Source organism: Rhododendron vialii, chromosome 12a (assembly GCF_030253575.1).
Source record: "Rhododendron vialii isolate Sample 1 chromosome 12a, ASM3025357v1".
Classification (NCBI taxonomy): domain Eukaryota; kingdom Viridiplantae; phylum Streptophyta; class Magnoliopsida; order Ericales; family Ericaceae; genus Rhododendron; species Rhododendron vialii.
The window spans coordinates 26,732,930-26,752,084 of NC_080568.1; the positions used below are offsets into that span (position 1 = coordinate 26,732,930).

The 19,155-nt window shown below is 38.7% G+C and overlaps 1 protein-coding gene and 1 non-coding gene across 2 annotated transcripts; one reads left to right on the plus strand and one right to left on the minus strand.

The window, feature by feature from the left end:
* The first annotated feature begins 491 nt into the window (after positions 1-491).
* On the plus strand, positions 492-18,158 carry LOC131311610 (serine protease SPPA, chloroplastic). The gene is made up of 13 exons (XM_058339111.1): positions 492-1,074; positions 3,200-3,383; positions 4,447-4,584; positions 5,672-5,842; positions 5,923-6,026; positions 7,608-7,675; positions 8,297-8,463; positions 12,056-12,125; positions 14,583-14,737; positions 15,500-15,605; positions 16,794-16,881; positions 16,967-17,110; positions 17,613-18,158. Exons 1-13 carry the CDS (start codon positions 604-606, stop codon positions 17,841-17,843), a joined length of 2,097 nt encoding a protein of 698 aa, XP_058195094.1. The 5' UTR covers positions 492-603; the 3' UTR covers positions 17,844-18,158.
* On the minus strand, positions 8,037-8,144 carry LOC131312187 (small nucleolar RNA snoR100). Its single transcript, XR_009195764.1, has one exon. It is a non-coding gene; the product is annotated as a small nucleolar RNA snoR100 (small nucleolar RNA).
* Positions 18,159-19,155: the final 997 nt, after the last annotated feature.

Here is a 19,155-nt window from a genome sequence, read left to right on the forward strand (position 1 = left end):
CCCCGTATTTCACTCGAACCATATTCCATACCTCTTTATTCTCAAAAATCACACTGTAAGTCCTTTTTTCCCCTTAAAATTCTGCAACACATTTTTCCGCCCTGTAAAACCAACCAAAAGAAAGAAGATAAACTTTCCTCTTTACGAACTCCATGGATGAAAACGAGTTGAGCTTTATAGTGTTTAAGCTTGGTTTGTTCACTAAACGAGCCGAAAATTTGAGCTTGAGCCCTTACCGAGTTGAGCAGATTACGATGCTTTGTACTTTCTATTTTTTTAACCTCTGATTAATAAAATTTTCTTTACTGTTTAAAAAATTAATCAGTAAAGTTTTTTAGTGTTGAGCTTAAAGTGTTTATTAAACAAGCGTAAAACTCGAGTTGTCAAATTTGCATCCTCTCTATTTTTTCGTTGGCCTCCCTTCCCAAACTCCCAAACGCAGCCTTAATTATCAAGTTATATATAGACGTTGGACGCTCCATAACCAGACCCCAACTTTGTGGACTTCGGTTCACCCCGTCATCGCAATCCTACGCTGCCTTCTTCTCCACGCTCCCATCTCCCTCTTCAGTCTAGAGAGAGAGAGAGAGAAGAGAGAGGAGAATGTCGAAGTTCTTCCCCACTTCTCACCTCACCTCCATCCCCTGTCGAACCTTATCCACTCATCACACTCTCTGCAAACCTCTCCCCTTCGTTCCCCTCCTCACTCCCTCTCTCCCCTCCCGATTCTCTCTCTCCTCTCCCCTCTCAAACCCACACCGACCTCTCTCCCTCCACCCCCTCCCCGATTCCTGCCGCCACCGGAACCTCTCGATTCGAGCCTTCGATTTGTCTTCTGAGACGCAAAAGGATGAATCGTCGGCCGAGAAGGAAAAAGACCCTGCCGATTCCGACGAGTCCGGGGGAGATAACGGAAGCGTGGTTAAACCCAATGAGGAGTATCCGAGTGGCGAGTTTGTGTTCGAGGAGTTCGGCGCGTGGAAGAAGTTTGTGGTGAAGCTCCGGATGCTGATTGAGTTTCCGTGGCGGCGCGTTCGCAAGGGCAGTGTTTTGACCATGCAATTGCGCGGCCAGGTGAGTTTTAGTACCTCACTGTATTTACATTTTGGAAGGTGATAGAGACTTTTTGTCATTTGAGTCTAATAGTGTTGGTTCAGCGTCGACAAAAATATCTAGAGGTGCAAGAACGCACAACTCTAAACAAAAAAATATACTCAACCTTGGTGATATACGATTAACCAACTGGGGCTAGCTCAGTTGGTGAGGACTCTTGCATCTCACTAGTAGTTCAGGAGATTAAAGTTGTACTTTGTGGTTCATACAAGATGTAAATGATCTCTCCTATCAGTTGACAAAAAAGAAACTTGGTGATATACGTTATCTTTTTCTGATAAGCTTTAACTTTGCATATACATTAGGCTGTATAACTTATTGGATTGAATTCTTTTTGTTTTTGTTGAGCTATATGGTTTAGATTACTCGCAATCGCAAATTTAGCTTAACTTTTGCTGGCGGTGGCACCATACAAATGATCTTTGGCTGACTACTGAAAAAAAAAACTAATTTACATGTGAAATTGTTTATAAAACTTACAAGAATTAGTGCGTGTTTTTGAATCCAGGGGGTTCAAGAGAACCCTCTCAACTACTAGACTAGTAGAGCTGCCCTTGGTGTTACAATCCTAATGTCTCACTTCAGCTAAGTATGGGGTTGGCCTTTTATATATAGGCTCTAGTGCTTGTGTGGGCTAAGTATGAGATTGGCCTTGTGTATGTAAGTTCTTGGACATTCTCTGCTCTGCAAGCCGGTTTTCAAGGAGAAGTTCCGACCAAGGGCTTGTATTTTTGGTATCACAGCTAATCACCATGTTGCCATTTGAGCCACGAAGGCGCGGCATACATGCTGGATTAAAATACTTAAGGTGTTGGATACTGATAGGTAAGTAGAGCCCTGAGAGAGAAACTGAGAAAGATCGACCATCGGGTCAATGTTGATAGAGTGGACTGCAGTGGCCAGCACCTGCGGACCATGGTGGTATGTTACGATCCTAATATCCCACATTAGCTAATTTCCCGATCCTTGGAAGCAATATTCACTGGCAAAGGATCTCCTTACAGCTCTTGGGCACGTTCTTCTTGCAAGCTGGTTTTCAAGGTTGAGTTGTACCGAAGGGTTGATATTAAGTAGGACCATTTGATTTAATGGATATGATTTTACGCTAGTGGTTCACTTGTTAGTTACATTGTTGAGTAATGTGTTTATCTGTTCTTATAAAAATGTGCATTGATATGCGTTTTGTGTGGTTTATTCGGTTTGCTGTAATTTCATTTTTGATAGTGACCTATTACTGGATTTGGGAGTGCCTGACTTTGGGCGTGATCTATATGTTTTCTGGTAATGAACAAAACCACAAGGCTTTGATCAGAACACAAGGGGCATACCCTTAAGTAATGGGCTTTTACGTAGACCAAAACAACAAAAACAACATAGAACAGAAACTAGGTAGAAGAAAAGGAAAAAATATTAGGGCCTGGTTTTTACTATACTGCTGGGAATATAAATCTTAACTGAAACCCCAATGCCTTAGGAACAGAAAATGGCAGGGAAGTCAGCTCAAATAAGGCTAGAACATGTTTTGTTTCTTTCATTTGCATTCCTATTATTTATACACTGCATTATTGTGGTAATCCATCATGTAATGAATGTTGTTGACACGTCACTGACGTCATCCTAAGAGAACTTAGAGAAGTAGGTGCTCAAGCTAAAATTACTTGTATTCAGTTTCAATCCTCTAACACTTGCTATTAATTTGGCTATTCAAAAAAAGAAATGAGAATTTACAACTGCGTCTTGAGTCATCGACGTAGGTAATGATTGAAATGGCCTGTTAGTCTCTTACTATGCTGCCCCAGGTATCACTTGAAAGTGTCATTGCTCAATTTTGTGTATTCATCATGTTGAATGATCAGCTGATCCTTTCAGTTCTTGATAAGTCCATGAGAGCTTTGATCCATTTGAGATTCGAACCCTTCTTAATGATCCAAATTGCTATGTTCTTCTTCTTAGTATTATCAGGCGCTGTGTGTTGTTTCTTCCCTCCATATTTTCGTTGCGTATCATTTTCTTGATGTTGATGCTTTGTTGGCACTGTATTGGTTACTCATTCTATGTCTTCCTCTTCTATTTTTAAATATTTCAGGTATCTGATCAGCTAAAGAGTCGTTTCTCTTCTGGATTATCTCTACCTCAAATTTGTGAAAATTTCATCAAAGCAGCATATGATCCTCGTATTGCTGGTGTCTATCTCCACATTGAACCCTTGAATTGTGGGTGGGGTAAAGTCGAAGAAATACGGAGGCATATATTGGATTTTAAGAAATCAGGTATTGACATTATTTTCCCCTGAGCTTAACCTCTAGTCCTTCTTTGGGCTTTTTGTCCTTGTAGATTGACAGAAGTTGAGAAATCCCAGTAGCTCTGCATGCATGAGTGACGAGACTCTAGTAAGTAGTCACTTTGAACACAGTCATGTGTAACAGATGGGTTTTGCCATTTATAGCCACATCACATGCATTTCTGCCACAATTATTGGCAAGCATGCCATAGCACCGCTTGTCTACCTCAGATTGCACGAATTTTGGATTTGGTGTTCTGAACGACTACTTTTGCCCAGGAAGAGCAAACACTTCTGATGCATCAGGGTATAAATTGATGCATCTTAAAGGGAGTATCTGAACTGGAGCCTATGCCATGGTTGACCCACTTTGTAATACAATAAATGCAACCTGAACCGTTCAGGTTATTTTGCTTAAGCACATGGCCACCAGCATTCAATAAAACATTTAGCATTCAGAAACCCAGCCGTTTATATGAGTTTGTCAAGCTGTTTCTTCCACATTGTGCAATGTATGTGACATAATTGGGAACTTATGAAGCGAAATTGCACCACTTGGGTACCAAGTTAATGTGAAGTATATAAGCGTGAGGGTTTGAGTTCTACCCAAGACGTGTAACCTCGTATCAGAGTTAGGTACAAGGATGGGTATGGTGCGTGTCTCTACCCTGCAAGTGGCAGGTGTTGCCGAGTGAGCATGCTATGCGTGACGAAGGGTGTGAAGCGAAATCCCACGTCACTTGGTTACCGAGTTAATGTAAAGTATATAAGCATGAGGGCACCCTCACTTCAAGAGCTAGCTTTTGGGTTGAGTTCTATGCAAGACTGTGTAGCATGAACATTTTGCAAATTCAACACTTTTTTTTCCCACTACGTACATGCAGGTGCATCCATATGAGTGTAAACGTCGTTGTCTGTGTCCGAGCTTTTCAGGCTTGCTGTGTTGATTTTCTCAGCGAAATATGGCATCAGTGTCTTGTGATCTGAGCGTTTTCTCCTCAAATATGTTCTGGATCTGGATCCCTGACTTTATTGCTTTACATGATTTGCAGGAAAATTCATTGTGGGTTATGTTCCTGTCTGTGGAGAGAAGGAGTATTACCTTGCATGTGCTTGTGAAGAGCTATACTTCCCTCCAAGTGCTTATTTTGCTTTGAATGGGTTGGCCGTTCAAGCGTCATTCCTTGGAGGTAAATTTCTTTAACTGGTCGAAGTGTTCAACTCTCAAGCGCATTTGACAAATATATTTGGCCCTCAATCTACCAATTGACTTCTATTTCTTGATTTTCTTAGGACATAGAATCTAGTGTCTGTTATTGTATATTTGTATCTATGTTATGTATTGTTGTGAGTCTTGTGACTCAATCATAGAGTGAAGATTATCTCTATTAGATTGATGACCACCGACTCAACTAAAAGCTTAAGAGACAGTGGTAACTTTATTATTTATACCTTTAACATGCCCCCTCACGTGTAGCTAGGCTCTCCTCCATAAGCGTGCTAAACACGTGTGAATATTTTAACATTAGGTAGGCAGTGAGATTCGAACACAGGATCTATTGCTTGCTCTGATACCATATTAGATTGTTAACCACCAACTCATCTAAAAGTTTAAGCTGTTAGAGAGAGTGGTAACTTTATTATTTATACCTTGAACAATCTCGACTAATACACAGGTTTTATTTTATGACATGCCTCTTGGGATAGATAACATGTACATCTTATGGGTTGCTTTAAGCAACTTATGTTGCTAGTATGAGTGTGGATGAAATGTGGGACATATATAATGGCTGATCTTAGTTGCATAAACCAACCATATCTGGCTATTTCATAAGAAAACCCTGATATGGCTTGTGAAGCTTACAGGAACCACATTATGAAGGGAACAATATCATGAGTGGCATCTCCTAGTTGCATCCACACACTACTTTTGAACTACTTCTTGAGTCTGTCTAGATTCTTGATCGGTTAAGGTATTCCATGATTTTGTAATTGGGACGCAATTATATGTGATTTACTTATATAACTGTATAATCGAATACGTATAGTTTGACGACTCCCCAATGTGCCCGTTTTGTGACGTATACTCCTCCTAATTACCGCATTGACCGATCTACAAGAAGACTTGTCGCTACATCTTTATAGCTAGCACTTGGGAGAAGTTATGCGGTGACAAATAAATTTTCCTCTACTTGCAAAATGGAGCTTTACTTTGCTTCACCTATGGCTCATTGTTAATGTTTAATTACAGAGTGACATCAAAAATTGTTTTCACAGGTGTCCTTGAGAATGTTGGAGTTGAACCACAGGTGGAAAGAATTGGGAAATATAAAAGTGCTGGTGATCAACTAATACGCAAGAACATGTCTGAAGAGAACTGTGAGATGCTGACTTCATTGCTTGATAATATTTATGGTAATTGGCTGGATAAAGTTTCTCATGCCACAGGTCAGTTCGTCTGCTTTCTTGTGCTTTGGCTTGATCCTCATGGGCTATACTTAATGATGGGGTTCAAAATTTTTATTCAGGAAAGGAAAGAGAGAATATTGAAAATTTCATAAATGAAGGAGTTTATCAAGTAGAAAAGCTGAAAGAAGATGGCTGGATTACAAATATAATGTATGACGATGAGGTACAGAATAAGTTTCAATATTGGGGCATAGAATTTTTGATTGGGAAATGGTTTACTTTCTGTCACTAATGAATTTAGGCATCTCATGAGTGAGACAGTTCTTTACTAGAAAATGGTAATACCTTAGCAATTTACATTTTGAAAAGCACGTTCCAAAACATGGTGTAATATGTTTTCAAGACTATGGTTTTACGGATCCCAAAGGTTTTTCCAATATACTTTTAAAAAAAATCTAGAGAAAGTGAAGCTCTGGCTAGACAAAATTTCTTTTATATGTTTCGATGATTCAAAAAATATACTCCCCCTGTCCCTAATTGTTGGTCCACTATTCTAGTTTGGGATGTTAATGTTTGTCCCTAGTGGAAAGTCAATCCAAATGCTATTTGTTCTGCAAGGTTTTTAATTTTCGATCCATGGAAGGAATCCTTGGAAATGATGGTTATGAAAAAAAATCGCGTAGATAGTAACTCTTGGCAGAGATATCAAGCAAGAGTATATATGATGAAGTAATGGTAACAACAACTATAATAGTACCCATATAATCCCTAGTCAATGGGGGTATGGGCGAGGGAGGGAGGACCGAAGACAGTCCTAACTTTCGGAAAAAAATACACAAAGTGGGTGCTCTTAAAAAGTTTACCACTTAAATAGCAGCCCCGGTACCTCCAAAAGTTGAGGAAATCAAAGGATGTTAATGTTGTGGAACCATGCCCCAAACCATGGCCGAAAGCCACGACAGGCCTACTGGCCTAGAGAGACGATTCCTTGTTCCATTCAATCAAAATCCAGAGCATTAGTAATGCACAACAATACTTGCTCAAGTAAAATACGTAACACATATTTTCTCTAGTACTTAGTATAAACATAAGATTGATTTATATTTGTTAAAACAATGTTTGTGGTTGACGCGGACTACAAATAATAATATTGTCTTGTATCAACAATATTCTTATGGTCCAGTCGCCCGGATTTTCTTATGGTCCGGATTTCTCATTCCCAATCGATTTGCGATGATCCGAGCCGCTCAATGTGTTCGGAACGTGATTTTAAGGGTACCCATGAGAAATCAGCAAAAAAAATGATCGGTAAAGGCTTGATCTGAGCAGTTTTTTACTGAACCGTTCAACAAAAAACTGTTCGGATCAGGCCCTTCCCGATCATTTTTTTTGTTGATTTCTCGCTGGTACCCTTAAAATCACGTTTTGATCACATTGAGCGGCTCGGATCATCGAAATTCGATCGGGAAATGGGAGGTCCGGACCGTAAGGCGTCCGGACCTGAAAACAATTGTGATCCTTAACGCTCCTCTCAGCGTGCTCTCAAACAAGGAGCTTCTGTGATCCTAAGCTTCCCCGCCCTCGTTTCGTGCAACTGAGATTGTATTAGCAGTATATATTTTAGCATGTCAGTGACTAACATTTAGGTTTTATGAACCATCAGTGTTTACCAGATGAGTAGGTTTGCTTACTATTTTGTCTACCGCTTACCTTTACAGTGAAACTGTGTTATCAAAACCTAAGAATTTAACTTCTTTGTCGAGACTAATATGATGTTGAGATAGCTTTTGTCTTATGTACATAGGTTATGTCAAAGCTAAAAGAGAGACTAGGAATTCAGGAGGACAAAAAACTTCCAGTAGTTGATTATAGGTAATCTTTGTGCTTTCTCCTTCCCTTATCTGTCCATCTGGTGAGGATACTGTTTTTGGGAAATTGTACTTTTTTTTAACATAGTATTGCAGCTGTTTGGAGAGTCTGAATTTTCTCAAGTATACTTGGTATTTCTGATTTTTGAATCAACTATTAATGTGCTTACTCGTATGTTACTACAACAATAATATGGCCCATGTAATCCCCAATCGACGGGGGCATGGGCAGGGAGGACCAGAGATAGACCTAACCTTTGATAATAGAATTTTCTTTAAAAAAAAAAAAAGTTGCTGCTCTCAGAAAGTTTTACCAATGAAACAGCGGCACCCTGATACATCAAAAAATTGAGGAACTCAAGGGACATTATGCCATGGAACAAGGCCCCCCAATCAAAGCCGGAAGGCATCGAAGAGGGCATGCCTAAAGACCTGATTCAATTTCTTTGCTCAATACCATTCTATCTTCATTTAAAATCCAGAGCATGAGTGATGCAAAAGAGCTTACTTAAATGTTACTGCTGCACTTAAATTTCTTTGGTATGTCATTAAATAGATGCAACGTGGTTGGCATTGCAAGCTACCAACTTTGAGCTTACAAGAATTTCTTTCCCTATAACTCCAGGAAATACTCTAGAGTTAGGAAATGGACCCTTGGTTTATCAGGTGGCAAAGACAAAATTGCCATAATCAGAGCCTCAGGAAGCATTAGTAGGGTACGGGGTTCATTCAGTGTATCTAGTTCTGGCATTGTTGCTGAGCAATTTATTGAGAAGATCCGTAGTATAAGAGGTAGGCTTTATCTACGTAAGTCATATTGATTCAATGAAGTATGTAATGAACAGTTGTTTTCTGCTACTGTAACATGTTCCCATCTGAAGATAAAATTCTGTTAATCTGTGCAAAGATTTTTTAGACTTAAGTCTGTTAATTGATGTGTTATCCTTCTAGTTATTCCACCTTTCAACTTCAAGTTGGATGTTTCGATTAAGCTTTCCGTGTTCCAACGCAAGGGGAATTGTTGAAGATACATCTCATATAATATGTATATAGTTTGTTTTTATCTAAATTACTTAAAGTTACCAATATGTTGCAATTCTATGTGATTTAATCCTATAGTTGTATTATTGAAAATACAATACAAGTGTCATTGATGTAAACAACTGATGGAAGAGCGAATGCTAAAGATTTTTTTTTCATAAGTAATTAATTCTGTTAGATACCAGGCATTAAAGGAATGCCGCCCATAGACAAAAACAATGGGTTACAAAAAGGCCCTATACCTTGCCAAAAGTTCAGATGAAACCAATCTATGAATTAGTCAAGGGAAGTATTACATTCCCCCTTGTCCCATTTATACAAGCTGCTAATCACAAAACTCTTGATCCTAAATAAAGGATTAGCCACCCCTTCAAAACATCTCGAGTTTCGCTCATGCCGTATTATCCACATCAGACAAAGAGGGATCATGGCCCAAACACGTTTCTTTCTTTTTCCCACTCTAGCACCTCTTCATGCAATTAAGAGCTCCATAACATTCCTCGAGATGGCCCACGTCAACCCAAACCAAGAAAGCACCAAAGTCCAAAGCTCCCACGCCACCGGACAATGAATGATAAGATGATCAACCGTTTCCGCATCCTTTTTGCACATGGAATACCAGTTGACAATAATCCTCTTCCTTCGAATTAAATTGTCAATCGTAACAAACTTACCTTGTGCCGCACACCATCCAAAAAAGCTCACCTTCAACGGAGCCTTGGTCTTCCAAATTTATCACCAAGGGAAAGAGGGATTACCTCCCCCACATAAAACTTGATGGTAAGACTTCTCTTGAAAAGACCTGTCTTAGAAAGATTCCATGCAAACCATACACTCTAGAAAGCAAGCCCAACAATGCCTCCTCCTCCCAATCATGCACATCCCTATGCAAGCATTATCCCACACTATAACACCATCATGATATTGAAGATAATCCGAAACAGATGCATTCTTATCAATAGCCATGCAATAGATACTCGGGAAATCATCCCTCAACCTTACTTCCCCGCACCACATGTGGTTCCAAAACTTCACCCTTCTACGGTCGCCCACCTCCAAATGAGTATGTCTCATAGAAGCCTCCCGCCCATTCATTATGCCCCTTCAAAGCCCCACTCCATGCGGCAAACTCACATTAAGGGAAGACCACTCTCCCTATCCACACCCATACTGTTACAGCTTGTCCCTTATCGGTTAATTATAACCTCTTGTCCCACATCGGTTAAATATAACCTCCAAACCTAGTATATGAGTCTGGGCGGCCTCTCTACTCATTGCCAATTGGTTTTGAGTTGGATGCTTTAACATGGTATCAAAGCTAGGTTTTCGGAGGCTTTGGACAAGACTTTATGTCGTGATGGATGGTTCCCCCTTTGTTTTTCGTTGATAGTTGATTGTTTGAATTGTCTGTTTACCTCACCACATGCGAGTAAAGGGTCGCACGTGCGGGAGAGTGTTAGAGCTTGTCCCACATTGGTTAATTATAATCTCCAAACGTAGTGTATGAGCCTGGGCAGCCTCTTCCCTTACTGCCAATTGGTTTTGAGTTGGATGCTTTAACATATACTTCGCTACCGCCACCTTCCTCCACCTCTCTCCCTTTCACACGCAAATCCCCACCACTTTTCACCCAGCAAAGCTTGATTAAATAGCTTTAACCTTCTCACTCCCAATCCTCCCTTTGGCGCACAAACTGTATCCCAAACAACTAAATGATACTTAAACTCCTCTCCCAATCCTCCCCAAAGAAAATCTCTTTGTATTTTCTCAAGTCTTTTACCGAAGCCGGAATAACGAACAAGGACATAAAATCAGTGGGCAAGCTTGAGAGCGTATTTTTAATTAACGTTAATCTACCTCCTTTTGGAATATAGTGCCGCTTCCACCCCACTAATCTCTTTTGAAATCTTACCACCACTGAATCCCAAATTGCCTTTGATTGTAGAGGCTTGTTGGGTTGTAGATGTAGGTCTTACGATGAACCATGGAAGTTCTGTATCTACTTCTTCAAAAAATTTCTATCTAAAATTTGAGGAAGATACATTATCATTTGTAGTAAAGAAGTTTATGGTTGGGGGGATTCGGACCAACATCTCTGGTTATGAAGGTAAATATCTTCCCAATTAGACGACGTAATCACGTCCCGGTGTAGAACTTGGACTGATGATATGGTTCTCATCTATGCTAACTTTGTGATAAGTAGCAGTAATCTTTATGGCTTTGTCTTTTGTTTGTTTCTCAGTTTCACTGAGAAAAAGTTTATTTGGAGTAGAACAACTCAAGTGATTAGTGTAGTATACTAGTATGCAGAAGCCGCAAAACCAGTTCTGTGGCACCTCTTGGTCCTTGAAACTTGAAAGCACCACAATGCTCACAAAAACAGTCTCGTAATGGGCTCAGGGTCGGTTAGGTTAGGTTGTTGAGGTATGAAGCTCCAAACCAATCAGTTTGGGGGAAAAAACTTTTATACCTTTCCCAACTGAGTGGGTTTGGTCAGGTCGGGGATTTTGGGGCGTTGAGGTGGGCTTCAACATCCAACTGTACAAAGAATGCAAATCAAACGACTGGATTTCTTCAGCTAAATCAAACACCAACACTACCGAAAACAAAAGAAAAATGGACAGATCTAAACACCTTCAACAACAACTGCACCTAACATCTTCTTCCTCACTTCTTTCAATTTCTTCTTCTTCTTCTTCTTCAGAAAGAGAGGTCTGGGGTTGAACTTTTGAGCCCCAAATGTTAGATATTAGTGTGATATGTACAGGCTGTTGGATTGGAGTAAAGATGGATGGCTGAGATTAAAACTCTATGGGGGGAAAGTTTAATTTCTTAACGGAGTCGGGGTCAGGTAATTTCCATGTAACCGAGACCAAATCGAAAACAGAAAAATATTATTTTCGAAATCAAAACGACCAAACTGTTAGCTTAACCTACTGAACCCTGAATTTTTCGGGAGGTTTGGTTGGTTATAATTTCAGGCATGACATAAATAAAAGTATTATTGAAATAGCAATGAAAGTTATTGTTTAGAAGGCTCAAATGCATGTTCAGACATTCAATTTGTGAAGATTAAGTTTACATGGTTTACACATGTGCTTTACATTTTTATGTTTTGTCGTTCTCGTTAAGTGGCTTATACATGTTATCATTGTTATGGCCTACTTGAAGTGCTTTAATTGAAATCTTTTTGTTCTATTTGTCAAGTTAGAGTTAAATTTTTGGCCTATTCATATTTTCGCATTCCTTTTTTCCACCTGCTGTTAATTACTCTTGTGTCTAGTTTACCTTGTCTTATGTTGAAACGGTGCTCCTCCGGTTGATGTTGACCTTCATTTTTCAGAGTCAAAATTGTACAAGGCTGCTATCATCCGAATTGATAGTCCTGGAGGTGATGCTCTTGCTTCAGATTTGTAAGTGTTTTACCAAGCAAATTTACTTAGTCGAGACGTGATATGGTTAATGATCCAAAGAGACAATTCGCAAATCATCATCTTTTACGAATTTCTTAGGTGCACAATTGCAGAGGAACTGCATTATATTTCTTTGACTTGAACTTCTTATCCTCGTCGTTATGAGTTCATGGCTACTCAGGTTCACCATTTACCTGTTATTAAGTGCGCACTAGTATTTTTGACTGCATCTCCCCTTGATTTTCATGCAACTTTGAGTTGTCCCACATCTTCGCATGTCTTTATAATGTCTCCTATCTCCTCTAGGGCATAATTCTTTTTCCCAATAGAATTTATAGCTTCTTCTCTCAAATGCAACTTGTGATAACATTTGCAGCCATTAAAATCTAAAGGCTTGATGGACTTGGAGGTAATTCACAAACGAGTCCCGGGATAAACTTGCTCTCATACAGAAAGTTTTGATAATATGATGCAATAATAACGGGATAACAAAGAGAAATTAGCAACTGGTACTTCCAGAAATATTTAGGTGGATGGTTGAACACCCAAAAAGTAATAACATTTCGAGCTATTTAAACAAATTGTAACTAAATGAACAAGACAAGGTGGGGAAAAAAGCAAAAAAAAAAAAAATGCACGTAGCATAACCAGAGTCCAAGCCTTATGTTGCAATCTTCAGAGGATGAGAAGGCTCAGATCTTGATGTTGGGAACCAATGAATTGAGGGACCTACTTAAGCAAAAGGCACGGAATGGAGAATGGAGATGTGGTAAGAAGCTTCAGGAACATTCTGTTATCCTGATATGCCATGTGGAGGGGGGTGGGGTAGGTGCCATTCCCAGTTTCAAACAACTTTTTTTACACTAATATAAATGATTAGATACTTATGGTATCCAACCAACTTGATATTTTGTAGAGATAATAGGGAGGTCGCGATTTAGAAAATGAACTGTTCGGATCATGACAATATTGTCTCAATAGCTTTCATTTGATGACCACAAGAGAGTTGGACAGACTCTATTCTTTTTAACAAAAGACAAAGCCGGGCATAAAGCCCAATTATATGATTTTACACTTAACCTTTCTCTTCGCACTTTTACGTGCAACATGCATCAATAAAGTGTACTGCACCGAATAGAGCCACTCCCGAATTCAAATCCTGGGTATGCTAGAGCTTATCATATCTAACACAGAAAAGTGATGCAACAGATTGGTGAAAAGGCTTCGGACAAATTACCTAGTTGTAGAGATCAAGGGGTTTAGGATATTTCTTGCTTGAGCAGGAGAGCCACTTTTTGTGCTAGAAGCTAGACCATGAAAGAATGAAGTAGCAGAGTTGGTGGAGCTGACATTTGGTCAAGGGATGATGGAGCTGACACGTAACTAGTAGCAGAGTTGGTGGAGCTGATACCCTCTGAGGGCCCGTCTGTGTGACGGTAGTAATATTGAAGGAATGTAGTCCTATAGTACATGTAATCTCATTAGAGTCAGTGGATTATTAATACCACACCCCCATGGTATCATATATCTCACACTTTGTTGGTTTATATACCTGGACTATTAGCTTAGCTAGCGTTCCGGGAGAATATTGTCATTTGTCAGTTCATAACAATCTCTGTAAAGCAAGGGGCAAAGCTTCTACAACAAGGATGTTAATCAGGGCTGTTATAATCTTAACCAAGCACCAGATATGTGGTTCCCTTTGATATATAATACAATCTGATGCTCTTATCCAATCCAAAAACTGGAGCTTATATATATAGATAGAGAAAACCAAGTGTTCTTCTTATGGGCTACAAGTCCTTCGAGGGAGGATGGGGTCCGTACGTTGACCAAATTCTTGCAGCAACTATTCACTCCAGAGTGCTGGTGCTACTTACAGTAATCACAGTGTTGCTCGGGTGTCAAAGGGCATGGCTCCGTGATGTGCAGATAGCCCAAAAAAGGCCTTTTGTTATTGGCTATATTATACGGACATATCATATTAGTCATCGTATTCATACTGGCATGTATGGACACGTGGTCTACATGATGGCATGTCACGTGCCGCATCTTGTTTTTTACTGCTTTTCTTTTTATTAGACAAAATTATGGACATAACTTCCATACGTGTCCTCTGTGTCTAGATAATATCACAGAAACTTGGGGTCTTGCGTGCAGCATACCGTGCCTAGCCAAATCTTGGGGCAAAAAATATTAATGTTAGTCAAGTTGGCTGGTCCTTCACATAATATTGAGATATCATGTGATGCAGATGAGAATTGCACGTGTATTCTAAGAAATGTAATTGCATTTCAAAATTATGTTGGGTCTCCTAAATAGATTTGATATTTCCAATTTCTATTACTCCTACAGATAGGGTAAAGTGCACGAAATATCAGACTATAAAGTCGAAGGGCATGAGAAATTCTTGTGATCTCACATAGTTGGTTAAGCAGTTTTGGTGTATGTTCACAGAATGTGGAGGGAAATCAAGCTTCTGGCTGCATCAAAACCTGTCATTGCATCAATGGGGGATGTGGCGGCTAGTGGAGGATACTACATGGCAATGGGAACGGGGGCTATAGTTGCAGAGAATCTTACCTTAACAGGATCAATAGGAGTTGTTACAGGTGAACCTAGCCATTCATCGGTTATGTTTCTAATGTTTTATGGTTTTTGAAATTCAATGAAGAGATTAACATTGTAGTTATGTAAGATACTTAGCACTATATGATGTTTATTTTCTGGTTGTGCTCATCTTTAGTTTTCTTTCCAACTTAGTTATGACCAACTGATGTGACAGAATATTTAAATCTAGAGGTTTAAGTACACAGAACCACTAAAAATGATTCATCAAGACGAAATAGAGCAACGAATCATGGTTGATATGAATATCTTCTGAAAGGTTGACAATTTTGTTGTGTTCAGTTGTGTCGTTATGCCAGTTCTGAGAATGTTTATGCATTTATCGTGGAAACATTATATGATCTAACCACTTTTGATAGCATATATTAACCTGTTGATGAGGTTAACTAAAGAGGCTGTTGAAACTGAAAAGACCTGTCTTAGAATTATATGCCTACTCAACATAATGGTTCAAACTGATACTTTGTAGGCCCAGTAATCGTAGACATTCAAATGTATAGGCAAGCTGCTTAAAACTAGGAAATGAAATGAAGCTGCAAAGGAGAGGATTTGTGGCATTATCATGAAAATTATCATGAAAATTTGAGATTTTGCACAATTTAGTAGAAGAAATGGTCTTTCTTTTATAGGGTTAAAGTTTTCTAGTATGCTTATACTGCAAAACATAGATGCTAATGTTAAATGGTATCCTGAAGGAAACCTATTTCCGAGGTTATGTCTTTATGTTTCGGTATTTGTGCTTGAAGGGAAATTTAACTTGGGTAAACTATACGAAAAGATCGGCTTTAATAAGGAAATCATATCAAGGGGAAGATTTGCTGAACTTACTGCAGCTGAACAGCGCCCATTTAGGTGAGAACCCCCTTCGAGTCTGTAATGATACACATACTTGTGTTTTGTAAAGAAATGTGTTTGTGGCCTCTAAGAAGTTACCTTCAATGGTCGAATACTAAGAAGCACAGACGCTTAAAAGACGGTGGTGTGTCCGTGTCGGACACCAACATTCCTCACACACACTTGGACACATGTCAGATACTCTTTTTTTCGTGTCCATAATAAGTAAATAAAAATATTTTATTTCAAACATGTGTGCGATACTTTTTCTGCAACGTGTCCAACGCTTCTTTGGTGACTGTGTCTAAGAAATGAGTATTTGATTAGTAGTTATTGGACACTTGTTAAAATGTGATTTTCAATGATTTCGGAATTTGACACATCTCTATGACATTCGAAGTTGGAAAATTGTAATTCTATGACTGATCATATTTCAATTCACTTGAAAATCTGTAAAGATGTCTGGAGAATTCCTAATCGTGCCCATGCCCTATTTTTCTAAGGAATTCTCACGTATCATGTTGACTAGATACTTCATAATGTGTTATATATCATATCATGTATTATATAATTTGGGTTGTATACTTGTGGTTATATGATACTTCATAATGTGTTACATATCTCTATGTATGTACTTCTTCTTTTTTTGCCACACGGTAGTATGTTGGTATGCTAGATTTCAACAAAGGGGTCGACCGTTGCGCCATCAACTCAAACCCACGACCTGATTGGTGCTTTCTAGGTCTTTATTTTTTTGGGGCCTAGCCCTATGGGTGTTGGTGGGCTCTGACCCATCTTTTTTATTTTTTTTAATCCAACCCTTGGGTGAATTCCCCTCCCCTTTTCCCCCACTTGATGTACCCTTTGTCAAGTGTTCTTAATAAAATTTTGTTGTCTATCAACAACACAAAAAAAAACTCGAACCCAAGGGGAAAGACCATTGTGCCAAAGCCCAAGGTATTGTATGTATGTACACATAAGTATGTATTTGGATGTATTAATAAAAAGCCCAAGGTATTGTATGTACACATAAGTATGTATTTGGATGTATTAATAAACGTACCGTGTCCGTATCTGTGCAAATTATATCAAATCCTACATTTCAATTGCCTGTGGGTATGCCCTGACCCCTGGTATTGTCCATTTTAGGCTTCTCTTTCCATGCAGTTTGACTACTTACAAAAATTAGTCAAACTCTACTTGCAGACCAGATGAAGCAAAACTCTTTGCCGAGGCTGCGCAGAATTCTTATAAACAATTTCGAGACAAAGCAGCATTTTCAAGATCGATGACTGTACGGTACTTCATTAGTTTATTAAAAGTGGCTATACTCTCTTCAACTGCCTCGTTTGAAAGTTGCTTTCACGGTTATGTTTCAGGTAGACAAGATGGAGGAGGTTGCACAGGGGAGAGTTTGGACAGGTAACGATGCAGCTTCACGAGGTCTGGTTGATGCTATCGGTGGGCTCTCTCGGGCTGTTGCTATAGCAAAACAAAAGGCTAGTATACCCCAGGACAGACAGGTTGGCTCCTTACTTATCAACTTGTTTAAGCTTAGTATTTCAAAACAATCAATAATGTCCTTTATCTATTTTTGGAGAATATCTAGATCCAACGTCATTCTTTTGATTCATTACGTCCCACTCTCTGGAAATGCAGAGTGGTAAATGCGTCATTTTATCTCCCTGCTTCAGGAGTACCTGTTGCTTTCAAATGTAGCATTTAGTGTATTCTTCATTTATTGTTTACTTTTAAGTTCATACTGTCTTATTTTATGTTATCTTATCTTTCTTGGGACGGCCACAGATCACACCTTTTTTCAAACTTCATTCTATATTTAGTGATATCTGCGGGTAAGAAGCTCTTGAGTGGCATCGTCAGTAGTGATTTTTTCTTAAATGCGTCAGTAGTGATTTTTTCTTGTTAGTTGTTCATCTTGTGTTGAAACATCTGTATAGCCTGATTGTTCCGAGTAGTTTATTTAATTTCCTTAGTGGCGTTAAGCTTTGTACCATAAATTTCCAGGTTACTCTTGTCGAGATGTCAAAACCATCCCCGTCACTACCAGAAATCTTAAGTGGCATCGGCAGTTCTGTGGTTGGAGTGGACAGGACATTGAAAGGACTGCTAGAAGACCTGACTTCTTCGAATGGAATTCAAGCCCGAATGGATGGGATAATGTTCCAACAACTAGAGGGAGCTTCTTTTGCTAGCCCTTTCTTGAATCTGATTAAAGACTACTTGAGCTCCCTCTGATCACATACGGGTGGCCATCATCCGTCTTGAAATTCTCTTTTTCTCCTTTATTATTTTTACTTATTTAAAACTTCCATTTTTGGTTACTTTTTAGCGTAAGAAGTGTAAATAGATACAGTTCAGGAGAGATACAACATACTTCGTTAAAGGTAGGAAACAAAGATAGTTCAGAATTCTGTTGTATTTGTCACTTTTATGGCCTTAAAGATGAGAACCCTAACAAAGAAGTAGAAGTACATTGGTACATTCGTATATTTCATACAAGCCTAGACTACTAAGAACATTTCAAATACAATGCTTGGATTGTTTCGACAATTTCTTGTTTTTCTTCGTAGCTTATTAATTCTGCACTTTTTCAGGCACATTGTATAGAGTGGAGGATTGTTCGACTTACTAGAACGGAAAATTGTTAAACCTTCGAACCTGAAACAATGCCGAAAATTTTCACCATCAAGCTGGTGGGAAAAAGTGCTTTTAATCGGTATCCAAATTCTGTCGACTATAGTATAATAGAGCATAGATTAGTTGATTTTCGTCTGGAAGCTATTTTATAAAGAAAAAAAGAATTATAATAAAATATCAACTCGCACGAGACAAGTTTTAGAGTTCTTGTACTTCATAGCTCGAAATTTATTGACATAAGTAGATAATTTAGCGGATCAAAAAATAAATAAATAATTTAGGAATTAAATTCTTATGTTCAAAGTTCAAAGGCGGCAAGCATGCAAATTTTATTTTTGATTTCTGGAAAAATATTAGTAGAGTATGAAAGTTTTATTTAGGATCATTAGGGCTGTGAGGACGGCTAACACACAATCTCCCTTTTTCCATCATTACTCGGCATATATTAGGAAGTGTTTGCGATAGCTTAGATTTTAGACTATTCCGTGAAAAGATAAAGGAAGCTGATTTTGGCACTCCAATTTTTTATGATAGCACTTTAAAATTTGTATGCCTTGCTATATATAATTTTTACACAAAAATACAAGTTTTGGAGTGCCATCATAAAAAAATAGAGTGCCAAAATTATTTTCCAAAGCTAAAATTTAACTTTCATAATACTTAAAATCTAAAATATAATTCGAGAAGCACCTCAAATCCAGAATCTAAAATCGAGGTCTGGATCATTATTTATTTTATATACAACTTCCTAAAATTCCAAAATCTGTTAGCTATGAAGTTTTTGACAAACCCTCGGAATAACCTTTTAAAACCAAAATATCAAAATTACCCCAAGAATTTTTGGTAACCTCAGAGCTAAAGCTTACGGGTCCGATTTCCTTTATCCTGAAAATTCCTGTACTTTTGTGCC

Excerpts from the sequence above, each read along its gene's own strand:
- LOC131311610 (XM_058339111.1), top strand. The coding sequence starts at position 604 with ATGTCGAAGTTCTTCCCCACTTCTCACCTCACCTCCATCCCCTGTCGA. Across the intron at positions 8,464-12,055 it reads GAAGATCCGTAGTATAAGAG|AGTCAAAATTGTACAAGGCT; the intron begins GTAGGCTTTATC and ends TTCATTTTTCAG. Across the intron at positions 16,882-16,966 it reads CATTTTCAAGATCGATGACT|GTAGACAAGATGGAGGAGGT; the intron begins GTACGGTACTTC and ends GTTATGTTTCAG.